Below are 18,354 nucleotides of genomic sequence, written 5' to 3' on the forward strand. Positions count from 1 at the left end.
CTGCCAATTTTCTTCCATAATTTTCCCTTTCTTAATTAACCCCTTTGGCCTCCTCTGCTGGACTCTGGATTTCTCCCAGTCCTCTGATAGGCTACTTTTTCTGGCTAATTTGTGCGCTTTTGTTTTGATACTATCCCTGATTTCCCTTGTTATCCACGGATGCTCAACCTTCCCTGATTTATTATTTTTCCAAACTGGGATGAACAATTTTTGTTGTTCACCCATGCAGTCTTTAAATGCCTTCCATTGCATATCCACCGTCAACCCTTTAAGAATCAATTGCCAGTCAATCTTGGCCAATTCACATCTCATATCCTCAAAGTTATCTTTCTTTAAGTTCAGAACCCTTGTTTCTGAATTAACAATGTCACTTTCCATCCTAATGAAGAACTCAACCATATTATGGTCACTCTTGCACAAGGGACCACGCAAAACAAGACTGCTAACTAACTCTTCCTTATTACTCAATACCCAGTCTAGAATAGCCTGCTCTCTCGTTGGTTCCTCTACATGTTGGTTTAGAAAACTATCCCGCATACATTCCAAGAAATCCTCTTTCTCAGCACCCCTGCCAATTTGATTTACTCAATCTATATGTAGATTGAAGTCACCCATTATAACTGTTTACCTTTGTTGCACGCATTTCTAATTTCCTGTTTGATGCCAACCCCAACTCCACTACTTAGATGGTCTGTACACAACACCCACTAGCCTTTTCTGCCTCTTAGTGTTTCGCAGCTCTACCAATATCGATTCCACATCCTCCAAGCTAATGTCCTTCCTTTCCATTGCGTTAATCTCCTCTCTAACCAGCAATGCTACCCCACCTCCTTTTCCTTTCTGTCTATCCTTCCTGAATATTGTAGGTCCTGCTGTTTCAACATCATGGAGCTGTGGTTTGCGGAGCTCCCAGCTCAGGCCGCGTTGATTTTAATATCGCGGAGCCCTGGGAACCCTTTGCCGAGGGCCGCCAGCGTGAATCTCCACCCAGCTCAGCCTGTGGACTTCGGGAGCCGCGGTCTCCGGTAGGAAGTGGCCGATTCAGAAGTTCAAGCCGCTGAGAATGTTCTCCCGTTCCGACGACGGATGGTGACCCCCAAATTTAATTGTACCAATGGCCATGAGGAAGGGTCCAAGTGGAGTGGGTCTGTTGGAGACGGGAAAAGGGATCATCAATGGGGGCGAGAACTCTTTCCCATGGAAGAATAGTGTGAGGCAGAGGCGACTGAAGAAGAGCTCCAAATCGCGGCGGGCGTGGAACTCATTGAGGTGGGGATGCAGGAGGCACAAAGGTGAGGCCTCTGCTGAGGACAGACCATTCAGTATCTGAGAGGGGGACACACGGCAGGGATGGGGTTTGGGCCGGAGGTAGGCAGGTGAGTGGACTGAGGCCAAGGCTGGTGGAGGGGTGGTCAGGGGGTAGGGGGGGGGGGGGATGAAGACTGTAGTGTGGGTGGGGAAGAGCTGGGATCACATGGTTTGAGGGGAATGGAGAAGACCCAGTGGAACAGCCACTGAGATTACCAGGGTTGGGCGGGGGCTAGCACTAGGACCCAGCGCAGTCAATGCCAGGGGAGTGGGTATCTGCAGCGTGGAAACTTCAGGCCTGGTGCTGAGTCCAGGCTGCAGGTAAGGCGACGGCTGCCAGCTGCTGGAGGGCGGGGGAGTGGAGTCTGGGTCAGGGGGCAAAGGAGGTCCCTGGGGGCGGATGGTTGGTGGGGTGGCGAGGTTCGACGGGTCCGGTGAGGCAGCGGGGTGAGTAGTCCCCCCTAGATCGCGAGGCCCTAAGCTTAAGCTTGTCTAGCGTATATGTAAATCCAGCCCTGCTTAGAGGAAATCTGATAGAAGTATATAAAATAATGCAGAAGGGAGATAGTCAGAATCATTTTCCAGGGCAGAAGGTTAACGGCTTGAGTGTAAGGAAGGGGAACTAAGTTTAAGAGAGATGCGGGAGGGGGGGGGGGCGGTTTATTTCCACAGATATGGGTGGCAGAACATGCTGCCAGGGCTGGTGGGTGCAAGTAGATACAATAAAAGCATTGAGACTTTTAGAATAACACATGAGTATGCAGCAAATGCAGGGATATGTATCACAGAGGAGATTAGTTTACCTTGCCATCATGTTTGACACAGTGTGGGCCAAATGGCCCCTTCCTCTGCTGTACTCTGTTCTGTGATCTGGCAACGTGGTAACCTACCTAGTGCTAATAGCATCGTAGTGGGTAGGGAATCCATTGCACATGTACTCGGTATCCAAACCTTATTGCCATGGGCTTGAGGATCGAAGTCATGTCCTGGATATGGCCAACTGATAGTGCGAGGTGATGACGTATATTCCCACCCTACACACAGAAATCTCCAAGTGACATCAATAGACGTTATTATTGTCCCAATTGCATGTGAACGTACAGGTTCACTGAAATATTATCGGCATCGCTTTGAGCTCGGCCTGCGGAAGTCCGGATAAACGGTGAGCATGGGAGCGGCCAGTGGCCCTGGTCAGCGAGCAACTGCGGAAGTGAGAACACTGTCTAGACATGCAGCCTGATCTGCTGTTACTCCAGGACTTTGTGGTTTTGTTTTATAAACCAGCATCTGCAGTCCCTTGTGTCTACATGGTCCAACTGTTTGCTGATCTAATCATTGCAAATCTGTGCAGAAGTGCTATGTTGCAGTAAGGATCTGGAAACCCGTTACAGTATTTGTCGAGTCTCCATTGGCTGATATACTGATATCTCTCACCTGCGGTGTACCTTGAGCTCTGCTGAATTGCTCTTGACTACAAACGATGGGCTGTGCAGACTTGGAGGAATCTGAGTTAACAACCAAGCAAGCAGCTGGATTTCATGTTCCATTTTCCCAGCATTACATTGGCCAGAAGTGATAAGGGAGACAGGACAGGTGACAATCCCGTTCACAAGTGAGGAACTGAAGCTGTTTTTGATTTTGATGATAGACACAAAGAGTTGGAGTAACTCAGCGGGCCAGGCAGCATCTCTGGAGAAAAGGAATAAATGACGTTTCGGGTCATGACCCTTCTTCATACCTCGAATCTCTGTAGATTATTGCCCTCCCATAAGAGATGTACCTCAACCCTATCAGTGATAACAAATAGAAACCCTCTCAGATTATTTTTTGAAGTTTACCTACATAAGTCTATGCATGTCCTCCGAGAATCTGCAGAATATCACCACACCAGACCTGTTTGTTTTGGCTTCAAAGGCTAAATTAATTTATTGAACAATAGACAAATACAGGAATAAATAGAAGCAGATAATGGATTTATTTACAATAAATGTCAACTGTTTTTTCCTGTAAAAAAAATAATAAATTTAAAATATTAAACTACATTTCAAAAACCTGTGCACAATTTCTTTTTAGATACTTGCCAACAGGTGCTTAATGTCTTAGCCTGGGGTTAGTAAAGGTTTGATACTAATGGGTGGCATGATGGCACGGCGCTAGAGTTGCTGCCTTACAGCGCCAGAGACCCGGGTTCGATCCTGTCTTCGAAAGTCTGGTTGCCGGCACCTTCTTTATTTAGGACAAAATTACGAGATCTCAATTGAAACCTCCCCCCCTCAGAAGTCCCCCCGAAATGTGGGGCCTAGGCCGGATGAGGCGGCCGATGTCGACCTCATCGGGAAATCCGATCAACGGGTCAGATTTGCCCCCTGCAGCCGGGGCTCTAGAACTCCGGCCCGGCCTGAGCCAGCAGATACGTTCCCAGAGCCTACTTCAGCAGCCGACATGCGGACCGTTCCAGTACCGTTGGACTCCTCTCGGAGTCCGTGACATTTGTTGGTCCGGCAAAACGGATCTCCAGCGATGCACTGATGCGTCAGTCTCAGTTTCTAAGCACAATTCAGTAAAGGGATTTGATTCCAGAACCTCAAGACTCAGTGAAAAGGGTGCTGTAGAGTTGCAGTGGAGGTTGGATTGTTGCATCGTTTGCTGCAGAGCCGCAGTGGAGATTGGAGGTTTGAGGTTGGAGCATGGTTCGCTGCACAGTGCAACTACTTTCGGTACCACGAAGCACCACTTAATTGTCAACAGACATGCCTGTGAGTTTGAATGCCACAGATTAATTCCATTACGTTTACCTTAGTTTAGGGATAAAGCAAGGAAACAGGCCCTACGGCCCACTGAGTCCGCACTGACCATCCATCACCCATTCACATTACATCTATGTTATCCCATTTTCCCATCCACTCCCCACGAGACGCAATCTAGAGGGCCGACTAACCTACAAACCTGCACGTCTTAGCGATGTGGGAAGAAACCAGAGCACCCAGAGGAAACCGTGCAAACTCCACATAGACAGCCTCCAATGTCAGAATCAAACCCCAGTCTCTGGTGCTGTGGGGCAGCGGCTCTACCAGCTGAGCCATTGTCCCATCCCTAATGTCTATGAGGCTGTGGACTCCTGGCCACAGTTGGCAAGTTGCCTCGGGAAAGAGTGACATGCTAATAGGCCACTGGATTCACACAGAATGTCCACTCTTGCTTCACAATATTACTAAAAGATATCAGCATTAATTAAAGACAAAAAGAACGGAAGCTTGCCCAGTCACTAACTTACTCACACACGAAGCAGCTTACAAATATCATGGTGATCAAACACAGTGCTGCATCTGAAACATCACAAACATTCAATGAAAGAGATCTTCTCAGGTTCACACTCCTGATTTCTTCACAGCCATGGGAAAACATGCAGGTCATATCAAGAGTAGCTGTGGTGCCCCCTGCACAGGGAAGTACAGAGGCAGAGCTAGTGGAGTTTAGAGAGACAGCACAGAAACAGGCCCTTTGGCCCACCTAGTCCGCGCCAACCAGCGATCCCCAGACAATGGAGCTGTTGGGTCACACTTGCAGTGACCCGGCTTCAGTCCTGACCACCCCGCTGCTGTCTATATGGATTTACATACATTTACCACTGTGACTACGAGATTTCCCAGCATAATCCCTTTTGCTGCTGCAGCCCAAAACCATGCGGACTGATTTGCCACTGTGAATTGCTCCCGAAATGTGCGGTGAGAGAGAGAGTCTGGGGGTAATGGGGAAAATAAGTGTTTGTCTGAATGGATGCTTGGTGCTCAACATGTGACTCTGACTCTATCTACATCCAGCCTCACTCACAGAGAATATTCCCAGACCTTGCGTACCTTTAAGTACCCAAGGGTTGGTAACATTCATTGAACAGTAGTGGTCAGCAAATTCATGGTAGGAGAGGAATGGGGAGAACTGAGGACTCCGGTTATTAAAACTGAATTAAAATTAGAAGCTGGAATTCTGATGGAAGAGGTTGTTCAAATGTCTGTCTCTACAGATTTTGTATTTCCCATTTTTTCGTTCTACAGGTTCCTTGGTTCCAGACTCTTTCTGGATTATCCGTTTCTGGGACCAGAGGTTATGGCCTAGGGGTCCTCAAAGTCAGTTGCAGAGGTTTGCGATGGGAACAAATGGCAGGAATACTGAATACATATTGCTTGTCCATTGCTGCCTATAAGAGGACTTCCCGCCTAATGCCCTGAACCGTCACAATTGCCCAGTCTTCCAGCAGGACCGAGTTCAACAAATATGTCGAGTTTTCTAAAAATTTAAAGCATCATTTCATTGAAACTTGCTACGATCATTCTGACCATCCTTTTGCTACGATCACCATTTCCAAACATGTCCATCCACTGTGAACTAGGGCCCCACCTGTAGTCTTGGCTGTGCTGCCCTGTCCTGCAACTAACATCATGTCTCCCTCCTCGAATGAGGATAGTGCCTGGAGATACTCAGCAGGTCAGGCAGCATCTGTGGAGAGAGAAACAAGAGTTAACATTTCAGCTCAGCGACCTTTCAATAGAACCTCCAAGTTAATTCCACCTTGTGTGCCGATTGGTGTCTAACGGGTAAAACAATGCTTTTAGTTACACACATGGCACATGAAGTGAGCTGGCCCCTGATGGTGGTAATCCCTGATGGGAATTACTAACTGCATTGAGCACTGTAGCATCACACACGTTAATCTGTCTGACACAGGCTTGTGGTTGCACCGTTCTGCATCAAACCTGCAGTGCACACAGCAGACCCATGCAACAAAAGATTTTTCCTGTACTGCAGTACAATGAAAATAAACTAAACTGAATCCGAATGCTTACCATCATCTTTGCCATTATCTTTTCCTTTGTCCCTCTTGTCTTTCTTTGACTTTTTCCCCACAGCCTCCTCTCCAGCGGAAATACCGGCGACTTGCGTAGTGGGCAGGCTGGAAATGTTAGGCACCAGGCTGCCCCCTGCAGGCACGCTGTACACAGCGGGGACAACTCCCGTAGAAGTGCCTCCTGCCAGCTCAATCCCATCAGATAAGCTCTGGTGCTGCAGCAACCTCTTTAACAGGAACCTAAGGCACAGTGAGGGGGGAGAGAGAGGGGAGAGAGAGGGAGGGGGGGGGGGGGGGGGGGGAGGGAGGGGGGAGGGGGGGAGAGAGGGGGGAGAGATGGAGGGAGGGAGAGGAGTTAGAGAAAGGGATAGTGAGGGGGGGAGGGGAAGAAAAAGAGGGAGAGAGAGGGGGAGGGGAAGAGGGAGGGGTAGGGAGGTAGGGAGAGAGAGGGAGAGGGAGAGAGAGAGGGAGAGACGGAGAGAGAGGAGAGGGAGAGAGACGGAGAATATGAATGCACACTGTCTTTTTCTCCAGTTAAGTAGAATCTAAATTAGGGCAACATAGTGGTGCAGCAGTAGGGTTGCTGAAGCATCCAGTAATAATGCCAGACACCCGAGCTCAATCCTGATTACGGGTGTTGTGTGCACAGAGTTTTCCACCATGACCACACGGGTTTTCTCCGGGTGCTCCAGTTTCCTCCCAGACTGTAGGTTTGTAGGTTAATTAGATTCAGTAAAATTGGAAATTGCCCCTAGTGTGCGTGGGAGAGTGTTATCGACGTTGGACTCAGTGGGCTGTTTTCGTGCTGTATCCCTGAACTAAACTAAATAGAGGGCTTAAGGTGTGAGAGGAAAGATTTAATATGGATAGCACATATGGACCCATATATATGGAACAAGCTGCCAGGAGATAGTTGAGGCAGGTACAATAACATTTAAATGACATGTGGATAGGTACATGGATAAGAACGGTTTAGAGGGATCTTTTGTTTCTTTGTGAAAGTTGTTTCGGAAATCTAAAATAAACCTTTATATTTAATGATTTAAAATTGGAAGCTGGAATTCTGATGGAATAGTTGTTCAAATATCAGTCCAGAGTTTGAGTTTCACATTATTTTGTTCGACAGGCCAACACCGATTTCCCAGTACCCTTGGTTCCAGAGACATTATGGATTATCAGTTTTGATGGACCAACAGCGGCCTTGGTGGGGGGGGGGGGCATCCTGGTGAATCTCCTCTGCACCATCTCCTACGCTATCACAACTTTCATATAATATGATGAGCAGAAATGCACAAGGTACTCCAGTTGAGGCCTGACTATACATTTAAGGATATCTGAAGTTGTACATCAAGCTTCCTTTATTCCTTGAAGATGTATACAAAATGCTGGAGTAACTTAGCGGGTCAGGCAGCAGAAAACAAATTTTCTCTAGTGATGCTGCCTGGCCCACTGAGTGACTCCAACGTTTTGACAATAGACAATAAGTGCAGGAGTACGCCATTCGGCCCTTCGAGCCGGCACCGCCATTCACTGTGATCATGGCTGATCATCCACAATCAGTACCCCATTCCTGCCTTCTCCCCATATCCCCCCGACTCTGCTATCTTTAAAAGATCTATCTAACTCTCTCTTGAAAGCATCCAGAGAATTGGCCTCCACTGCCTTCTGAGGCAGAGAATTCCACAGATTCACAACCTTGTGTGAAAAAACTTTCTGCAGTGCCTGCAGTACCTGCATGCTTACTTTCAGTGACTGATGAACAAGGACCCCCAGATCTCTTTGTACTTCCCCTTTTCCCAACTTGACACCATTCAAATAATAATCTGCCTTTCAGTTTTTGCCACCAAAGTGGATAACCTCACATTTATCCACATTAAACTGCATCGGCCATGCATCTGCCCACTTACGCAACCTGTCCAAGTCACCCTGCATCCTCATAGCATCCTCCTCACATTTGACACTGCCACCCAGCTTTGTGTCATCTGCAAATTTGCTAATGTTATTTTTAATCCCTTCATCTAAATCATTGATGTATATTGTAAATAGCTGCAGTTCTAGCACCGAGCCTTGCAGTACCCCACTAGTCACTGTCTGCCATTCTGAAAGGGACCCATTAATCCCTTCTCTTTGTTTCCTATCCGCCAACCAATTTTCTATCCATGTACCCTACCCCCAATACCATGTGCTCTAATTTTGCCCACTAATCTCCTTTGTGGGACCTTATCAAATGCTTTCTGAAAGTCCAGGTACACTACATCCACTGACTCTCCCTTGTCCATTTTCCGAGTTACATAGAAAATAGGTGCAGGAGTAGGCCATTCGGCCCTTCCAGCCTGCACCGCTATTCAATAAGATCATGGCTGATTATCCAACTCAGTATCCTGTACCTGCCTTCTCTCCATACCCCCTGATACCTTTAGCCACAAAGGCTAACTCCCTCTTAAATATTGCCAATGAGCTGGCCTCAACTACCTTCTGTGGCAGAGAATTCCAGAGATTCACCACTCTCTGTGTGAAAAATGTTTTTCTCATCTCGGTCCCAAGAAATCCTCAAACAATTCCAGAATATTAGTCAAGCATGATTTCCCCTTCGTAAATCCATGCTGACTCGGACTGATCCTGCTACTGCTATCCAAATGTGCCGCTATTTCATCTTTTATAATTAACTCCAGCATTTTCCCCACCACTAACCGGTCTATAATTCCCTGATTTCTCTCTCCCGCTTTCTTAAAGAGTGGCATAACATTAGCTACCCTCCAATCCACGAACTGATTCTGTATCTATAGAAAATTGGAAAATGATCACCAATGGGTCCACGACTATCTTCGGTGTAAACCAGCATCTACAGATCCTTCCTGCAAATTCCATTTATTTTTCAATACACCAGAGGGGTGGGCCATTCATTGTACATATCCTAGCCTCATCAGTACTCCTATGCTGGATCACATCCCATTTATCAGGGTTAAACTCCATCGGCCGTTTCTCAGCCAATTTCACCAACTCATCGATATTACCCTGTAACCTGAGTACCGCCCACATTGTCAAACACCTTGTGTCAACTGGGAACTTCCTGATCAAGCTGCCTACATCCAAATCATTCAGATAAATTAGAAACAGCAGGGATCCCAGCAACAATCCCTGTGAAATACCACTAGTGACAGGCATCTGAAGATTGAAAAGACTAAGCATTTAGCAGGATAAGGGGGAATCTTATTGAAACATATAAAATTATAAAAGGACTGGACAAGCTAGATGCAGGAAAAATGTTCCCAATGTTGGGTGAGTCCAGAACGAGGGGCCACAGTCACAGTCTTAGAATAAAGGGGAGGTCATTTAAGACTGAGGTGAGAAAAAAACGTTTTCACCCAGAGAGTTGTGAATTTATGGAATTCCCTGCAGTGGAGGCCAAGTCACTGGATGGATTTAAGAGAGAGTTAGATAGAGCTCTAGGGGTTAGTGTAGTCAAGGGATATGGGGAGAAGGCAGGCACGGGTTATTGAAAGGGGATGATCAGCCATGATCACAATGAATAGCGGTGCTGGCTCGAAGGGCCGAATGACCTCCTCCTTCACCTATTTTCTATTTTCTATGTTTCATCCAATCACCAAATGCTGGAGTCACTCAGCAGGTCATGCAGCATCCCTGGAGAACTTGGGTAGGTGACGTTTTGGGTGGGACCCTTATTCTCACTGATTGCAAGGGTGGGAAGCTATCCTAACGTTACCCATAATGTTACCCATCCATGTTCTCTAGAGATGCTGCCTGACCCGCTATGTTACTCCAGCATTTTGTGTCTTTCCTTGGTAAATCAGCATCTGCAGTTCCTCATTTCCACCTACACAATCATTCTTGGTCTCTTACTGCCAGGCTAATTTTGGATTCAAAATGTGGCCCTTAAGCCAGTTGAGGCGGCCGATCTCAACCTCATCGGGACCACCAAGCCCATGCTGACCATCCATCACCCGTTTACACTAGTTCTATGTTATCCCATTTTCTCATCCACTCCCTACAAATTTAGAGAGGCCAATTAACTTACAAACATTAGGATACCAGAGAACACAGAGGAAACCCACACAGACACAGGGCGAACATGCTCCGAGGTCAGAATTGAACCCGGGTCTCTCGCACTGTGAGGCAGCAGCTCTACCAGCTGTGCAGGTGGGGTGTAGATTTAGTGGAAGAGTTAAAAGTTATGTCATAAGAGTTAAAAGAAAATAAGTGGTGGCGGATAATTGATGTGATTGCTTTTTTAGTTTAGTTTAGTTTAGAGATATAGCACGGAAACAGGCCCTTCGGCCCATCGGGTCCGCGTCGACCAGCCATCCCCGGACACCAACACTATCCAACAACCACTACGGACAATTTTTATATTTTACCAAGCCAATTAACCTACAAATCTATACATTTTTGGAGTGTGGGAGAAAACCCAGGCAGGTCACGGGGAGAACGTACAAACTCCATACAGAAGCACCCGTAATCGGGATTGAACCTGGGTCTCTGGCGCTGCATTAGCTGTAAGGCAGTAACTACCGCTGGTAAGGCAGTAACTCTACCTCTAAATTCAATGGGCTAAATGGCCTCCTTCTTCGTCACAAGGAAACACAAAGAATGGTGGACAGCAGTAGCAAGATGTTTAAGCAGTAACTGGTCAGTAGAAAGTATGAGCTGAATAGCCTGTATTTCTGCCACAAGACTGGTGGCACAGAGTTGCTACCTTACAGCACCAGGGACCCCGGATCCATCCTGACTGCGGGTATTATCTGAGCGGAGTTTGTTTGTTCTCCCTGAGACCCGTGTGGGCTTTCCTCAGGACCTTTGATTTTGTCCCATACTCCAAATCCGTACAGGTCTGTGGGTTAATTGGCTTGGTAAATTTGTAAATTGTCCCTAATGTGTGTAGGATAGTGTTAGTGTGCGGGAATCGCTGGTCGGCACGGACTTTGTGGGCCGAAGTGCCTATTTCCGTGCTGTATCTAAACTGAACCAAACAAGGCAGCTGAGGTATAACATTTGGTTCTGTCATACACCGTGTTCAAGAAGGAACTGCAGATGCTGGAAGATCGAAGGTACACAAAAATGCTGGAGAAACTCAGCGAGTGCAGCAGCATCTATGGAGCAAAGGAAATAGGCGACGTTTCGGGCCAAAACCCTTCTTCAGACTGATGGGGGGTGGGGGGGGGGGAAGGAAGGAAAAAGGGGAGGAGGACGAGCCCGAGGGCGGGGGGGATGGGAGGAAACAGCTCGAGGGTTAAGGAAGGGGAGGAGACAGCAAGGGCTAGCAAAACTGGGAGAATTCAACGTTCATGCCATCCGGACGCAAGCAACCCAGGCAGAATATGAGGTGCTGTTCCTCCAATTTCCGGTGTTGCTCACTCTGGCAATGGAGGAGACCCAGGACAGAGACGTCGGATTGGGAATGGGAGGGGGAGTTGAAGTGCTGAGCCACCGGGAGTTCAGATAGGTTATTGCGGACTGAGCGGAGGTGTTCGGCGAAACGATCGCCCAACCTCCGCTTAGTCTCCCCGATCCAGCTGACATCTAGAGCAGCGGATGCAATAGATGAGGTTGGAGGAGATACAGGTGAACCTGTGTCGCACCTGGCACGACTGCTTGGGTCCTTGAATGGAGTCGAGGGGGGAGGTGAAGGGACAGGTGTTGCATTTTTTGCGGTTGCAACGGAAAGTGCCCGGGGAGGGGGTGGTACGGGAGGGAAGGGAAGAATTGACAAGGGAGTTGCGGAGGGAGCGGTCTTTGCGGAAGGCAGACATAGGGGGAGATAGGAAGATGTGGCGAGTGGTGGGGTCACGTTGGAGGTGGCAGAAATGGCGGAGGATTATTTGTTGTATTTGCCGGCTGGTGGGGTGATAGGTGAGGACTAGGGGGACTCTGCCCTTGTTGCGAGTGCGGGGATGGGAAGAGAGAGCAGTGTTGCGGGGTATGGATGAGACCCTAGTGCGAGCCTCATCTATGGTGGCGGAGGGGAATCCCCGTTCCCTGAAGAACGAGGACATTTCCGATGCCCTGGTGTGGAACGTCTCATCCTGGGAGCAGATGCGGCGTAGGCAGAGGAATTGGGAGTAGGGGATGGAGTCTTTACAGGGGGCAGGGTGGGAAGAGGTGTAGTCCAGATAGCCATGCGAGTCAGTTGGTTTGTAGTGTATGTCGGTCAGAAGTCTGTCCCCTGCGATGGAGAGGTACACCCTACCTTCTTTCCTCTTTGGTTCGGAAAAACTTCAGCTCCATGTAAGCAATTTCATCACACAGAGCAGCATTCTCCTGAAACAGAGTAATTGTACCAATAAACAGACACACCAACACTTTATTCCTTGAATTACTCTAGCAATGCACTAACTCAGACGGTGTTGGGATATGACGGGTAATGCCACACTCTGTCCTGCTATAATGTGGTACTAAATTCTGTAATTACATTGTTTTCCAGAGGAACTGCCCAACTGTTAATAGAAGTGCATGTAAATTGCATGTAAATTTTCAATGGCCACTCACGTCAAAGTATTAGATGTGTTTAAGGAATAGCAGTGTCTGATTATTGCGAGTAATCACTTGGAAACAGTTCTGGATGAGGTTTCCGGAGGAGTCCGGAAGTGGTTGCGCTGGTGAACGGCTGCGGCTCGCCTGTAGTCCGTTTGTTTTTACTTTTTTGTGTTGTTTTTTTCGTTTTAGCTAGTTAAGTTTTTGTTTTTTTAGTGTTTATGTGGGGGGTTGAAACAGGGCTTGCTGTCTCTCCCTTCGGGGGAATGCGACTTTTTTGTCGTATCCCCCTTCTCTGCCTCCGTCTACGCTGAGGCCTAATGGTGGAGCTGGCGACCTCGAGGCTCCGGAGGCAGCCTGTCAGGACTCGCCCCGGGCTCGCTCCCGTGAGGGCGGCCCAGCTCGGGGCTGGAACAGCGCTCCCGTGAGGGGCTGAGACGCTCCCGTGTGGGCGGCCCAGCCCGAGGGAAACGGTGCTCCCGTCTGGGCAGCCCAGCCCGAGGGTGGAACGGCACTCACGTGAGGGCGATCCGGCTCGGGGCTGGAACGGTGCTCCGGTGGCTGAGGCGCCGTTCTGGCGGCGGTGACCTGAGTCCGGGGTTCAGCCGCGGGCCAGTGGACGACGTCGTCAGCGGCTGCGTCCGCTGGACTGGAGGGCGGCAGCTCCGACCACCCCGGGCTGCGGTGTTTGAGCCGGCCCGTTCGTGGAGCTCGGTGAGCCGTGGGACTGATTTTGCCATCGCCGGTGGGGTATCGCCTCAGCGCAGAGGGAGAAGAGGAGGGAAGAGACTGCAGCCCTAAGATTTTTGACTCCATCACAGTGAGGAGGTGCTTGGTGGACTCACTGTAGTGGATGTTAATTTGTGTTTACTGGTGTTTATTATTGTATGTATGACTGCAGGCACGAAATTGAGGAAGGCACGACAATAAAGGAAATTCAATTCAGTTTGAGACTCTTCTTCAGTCTGAAGAAGGGTCTCGACCCGAAATGTCACCCATTCCTTCTCTCCAGAGATGCTGCCGGTCCCGCTGAGTTACTCCAATATTTTGTGTCTATCTCCAATCGTCTTGGCCCCGCCCTTTTTTTTTCTCTTTTTATCCCGTAAATGTTTTTTATTAGATTTTCAAACAAATGTACAATTTACAAGGGAAGGTAGAAAGCTCAAACAATTTAATAAACACTTAAACAAAATTATCAAATTAAAATATTAACATTTTTATCTATAATATATTCAACCTCCTGTGGTGACCAGCATTCACAGAAGGCCTCCACAGTCCCCATGGACACCGCATGTTCCCTTTCTAGGGACACGCGGGCACGGACGTTATTCCAGAAAAGGGGTAGGCAGCCGACCGCTGTGCGGCCATCGACTGCCCGCTGCCTGGACCCGCGAATGGCCATCTTGGCCAGGCCCAGGAGCAGACCGACAGGGAGACCCACCTCCTCCCTCCCGACCCTCCCCCCTCAGTACCGGGTGCCCATAAATTAATAGCGTTGGACTAAAATGTAGCCAAAATTTGAGGAGCAGCCCTTTCAGATACTCGAACAGGGGCTGTAACCTCTCACACTCTATGTACACGTGGAACTTGCAGAAATGACAAGTAGGGAAAGAGTCCGTGAACCGGCTCAAATACCTATTAGATAGATAGATAGATATAATTTAGATAGATATAATTTATTGCCACACAACCAGGGTCGGTGGAAATTTGGGTTGTCAGCAGCAGTACAATAATAAAGAACACACAACCACAATAAAACTGTAACACAAACATCCACCACAGCATTCATCACTGTGGTGGAAGGCACAAAATTTGGCCAGTCCTCCTCCATTTCCCCCCCGTGGACAAGACCAGAGTCCAGAGTCAGTCCAGGAGGTCCCTCTTCCTCACAGGAGACCGTGGCTTTAAGATGATGTAGGCCGATCGGTGGAGATTTAAAGACTCCGCCGCAGCCAGAAGCACCGTAGGCTGCAGGGCCGGCGATCGAAGCTCCCCTCCAGGGGTGATGGTGAGTCCATGCCGTGTAGAAGTAGAAGTTGGCCGCGGGCCGGCAGTGACGGCTTCTTCTTCCCCCGGGTCCCCCACGAGGGATCCCAGGCTGTAGACTCCGCGCCAGCTGGAACTCCGGGCCCCGGGCCAGCAAAACGGAGCGCTCCCCTCCAGCGAGGGCTCACCCGCTCCACAACGAGAGTCCACGCTGCACCCGCCGCTGAAGCACCCGGGCGCGTCTCCGGGAAAGGCCTTGCCGATCCTTGATGTTAGGCCACGGGGGAGGCGACCTGAAAAAACTCGCCTCTCCATGGAGCAGGCGACCAAAGCGGTTTCCGCCTTACCCCACCCCCCCCCCCCCCACACCACCCCCCCACACAAAACACACGAAGGAACATTAAATACACACTTTAAAACATACTAAAAAATAAAAAAAGGTTGAAAAAACTGATGCGCTGCTGACATGGCTGCTGCCCCTACAGGCCACGGCTTTGTGCAACACTCTCAACCCCAGGTTCCCGATGTAAAGGGGGAGGACTCCCTTGTAGAGAGACCTCCACTGGGGACCGCTCCCCTCGTCAGGTCGTAACACAGACCGCCTGGGTGTGTCTGGACGGAAGACGAGGGCGAGGAAGTGGAGAGTGTGCAAGAGCAGCCTGTACAATACGCGCCTCTCCGCGTCACAGAACGGCATGCTGGGCATCTCGGAAAGGCGGCTCATGTTGCATGGGGCCGGCTCTCAGGGACCCAGGCCGTGGGCCCTATGAACAATTCCGATTGAGCAGGGGTAAGCTCGTCCGATATTGCTCCATGCACACGCCTCTCCTCGACACCCCCCTCCCCCTGAGGAGCAGGGCCCTGGCTGAAGGTAACCAAATTCCTGGCCTTCAGGAAGTCAAGGTAAAAGCCAGGCAACTCCCGCCTAGCGCGTCGACTCATGCCCGTTACCGGGAGCCGTGAGCCCTCCTGAAGGCAGCGCCCCTAGCGGAAAAAGTACGTCGCCAGCACGTGCCATTTAGGAGGGTAGTCCGAGTAGACCTCCGCAAGTTCCCGAGTCGGAGAGCTGCCACCTGGGTACGAATACAGACCAGCGCCTGACCGCCCTCCTCCAACGGGAGACTCAGAACCCCAGCAGAGACCCAGTGGTTCCTCTCACCCCAGAAGAAGTTGACCAATCTCCTCTGTAACATGGTTTTAAAATAAGAGGACGGGACCATAGTGGCCATCCGGTACCACAGCAGAGAGGCCACCAGCTGGTTTATAACTACAGCTCTGCCCCGGTAAGAGAGCACACCAAGTAGGCCTGACTAACGTCCCAGCCGGGCGACCACTTTCGCCTCCAGCTCCTGCCAGTTCGCCGGCCACCCCCCCTCAGCGGGACTCAGGTAGACTCCCAGATAGAGGAGGTGCGTGGTACTCCACGCAAAACCTGCCATCTCCTCCGGCAGGGAGTCCGCCTGCCACCCACCCACTAAGAGATCAGAACACTTACCCCAGTTGATCCTGGCAGAGGAAGCAGCCGAGAAAACCTGCTGGCACTCATGCATCCTCCACAGGTCAACAGGGTCAGTGAACATCAGAAGGACATTATCGGCGTAGGCCGAGAGGACCATCTCCATCCCCAGCCCCAGTAAAGCCAGGCCTGTCAACTGCCTCTGGAGAAGGCACAGGAAAGGCTCGACACAGATGGAATACAGCTGGTCGGACATGGGGCATCCCTGACGAACCCCCCTCCCAAAGGGAATGTGGGCCAACAAAGAGCCATTGACCTTAACAAGGCATTCTGCAGCAGTATATAAAAGTTGGACCCAGGCCACGAAGTGTGGTCGAGGGAGAGAAAGGCAACTGACTGACCAGCTCCCTGGGTCAGATGGATCAGGTCCCGGACCAGATGAATATTGTCCTGGATGGACCGGCCCGGGACTGTGTACGACTGGTTAGGGTGGATCACCTGGGACAGCACGGGGCCCAGGTGATTCGCCAATGCCCGTGTAAAAACTTTATAGTCCGTGCTGAGGAGAGAGACCGGGCGCCAGTTCTTCAAAAGGACAACAACTGCCCTGCGCCACGAGAAGGTGCATCTCCCCAGTCATCAGGCTCTCCCCCAGGACCTTCATAAAGTCACCTCCCAGGATATCCCAGAAGGCTCTAAGGTACTCCACAGTCAGCCCATCCAACCCTGGAGACTTGCCCCCTTGAGCTGGTGCAGGGCACCAGTCAACTCCTCCAGAGTTAGGGGATCATCCAGGTGTTCAGCCACATCATTGCACACAGCAGGTAAGCCCTCCCACAGGCCCTCTTGCGCCTCCCCACTCGATGTGCCTGCCGAGAACAGAGTCCTGTAGAAAGACCGAACTGAGGCACCAATGCTCTCTGGATCTGTGACAGAGGAGCCATCATCCGCAAGCAACTCAACAAGCTGCCTGCGGGCTCCTCGCCCCTTCTCCAGAGAAAAGAAAAAGGGGGAGGCGCGGTCCAGATCGTGCGACCTCACATACGCACCCCGGGACCTCCTAAGCTGCAAGTCCCTCAGTGCTCCCTTCTTCTTCTGGTACTCCTCCCACTCACACGAAGCCCCAGCAGTGTGATCCAGACGTGCCTCAGAGTCGAGCAGCTCTCTCTCAAGCCGTCTGATCTTGGAGTCCCGCCCCTTGGTCGACCCCCTCGCGTAGTCCTGGCAAAACAGACGGACGTAGGCCTTCCCCACGTCCCAACGCTGCCTTAGGGAAAGGAAACGCCCCTGCCTTTCTCTCCACTTCGCCCAGAACTGCCTGAATGAATCCTGGAATCGGCGATCCTCCAACAGCTGGCTATTAAAATGCCAGTACGCGGACCCAGCCCGTGTGCGCATCGGGATAAAATCCACTCGCATAAGGCAATGGTCCGTGCATGGTGCCGGCTGCATGAAGGCCGCCGAAACACAGGAGACAGGCCTCCACACGTATAAATGATCAACACGGGAACCACCACCCTCAAACTTGTACGAGAAGGCGTTAGAGTCAGGATGGAAATTCCGCCAGGTTACACAAAAAAGCTGGAGAAACTCAGCAGGTGCAGCAGCATCTATGGAGCGAAGGAAATAGGCAACGTTTCGGGCCGAAACCCTTAACCATATAACCATATAATAACCATATAACAATTACAGCACGGAAACAGGCCATCTCGGCCCTACAAGTCCATGCCGAACAAATTTTTTTTCCCTTAGTCCCACCTGCCTGCACTCGTACCATAACCCTCCATTCCCTTCTCATCCATATGCCTATCCAATTTATTTTTAATGATACCAATGAACCTGCCTCCACCACTTCCACTGGGAGCTCATTCCACACCGCCACCACTCTCTGCGTAAAGAAGTTCCCCCTCATATTACCCCTAAACTTCTGTCCCTTAATTCTGAAGTCATGTCCTCTTGTTTGAATCTTCCCTATTCTCAAAGGGAAAAGCTTGTCCACATCAACTCTGTCTATCCCTCTCATCATTTTAAAGACCTCTATCAGGTCCCCCCTTAACCTTCTGCGCTCCAGAGAATAAAGACCTAACTTATTCAACCTATCTCTGTAACTTAGTTGTTGAAACCCAGGCAACATTCTAGTAAATCTCCTCTGTACTCTTTCTATTTTGTTGACATCCTTCCTATAATTTGGCGACCAAAATTGTACCCCATACTCCAGATTTGGTCTCACCAATGCCTTGTACAATTTTAACATTACATCCCAGCTTCTATA

The 18,354-nt window shown here is 49.9% G+C and overlaps 1 protein-coding gene across 1 annotated transcript in view; it reads right to left on the reverse strand.

Annotated features, from left to right (window-relative positions):
* Nucleotides 1-3,204: 3,204 nt before the first annotated feature.
* tbrg1 (transforming growth factor beta regulator 1) overlaps nt 3,205-18,354 on the reverse strand; it is a 51,710-nt gene continuing 36,560 nt past the window's right edge. The window contains exons 8-10 of the mRNA XM_055661946.1: nt 12,357-12,427; nt 6,150-6,391; nt 3,205-5,802 (exon numbers count right to left, since the gene is read on the reverse strand). Of these exons, the coding sequence (XP_055517921.1) occupies nt 5,792-5,802; nt 6,150-6,391; nt 12,357-12,427 (324 nt within the window). The 3' untranslated portion in view covers nt 3,205-5,791. The remainder of the gene's footprint in view (nt 5,803-6,149; nt 6,392-12,356; nt 12,428-18,354) is intronic.

This window comes from Leucoraja erinacea, chromosome 34, assembly GCF_028641065.1.
Source record: "Leucoraja erinacea ecotype New England chromosome 34, Leri_hhj_1, whole genome shotgun sequence".
In the NCBI taxonomy this organism is placed as follows: domain Eukaryota; kingdom Metazoa; phylum Chordata; class Chondrichthyes; order Rajiformes; family Rajidae; genus Leucoraja; species Leucoraja erinaceus.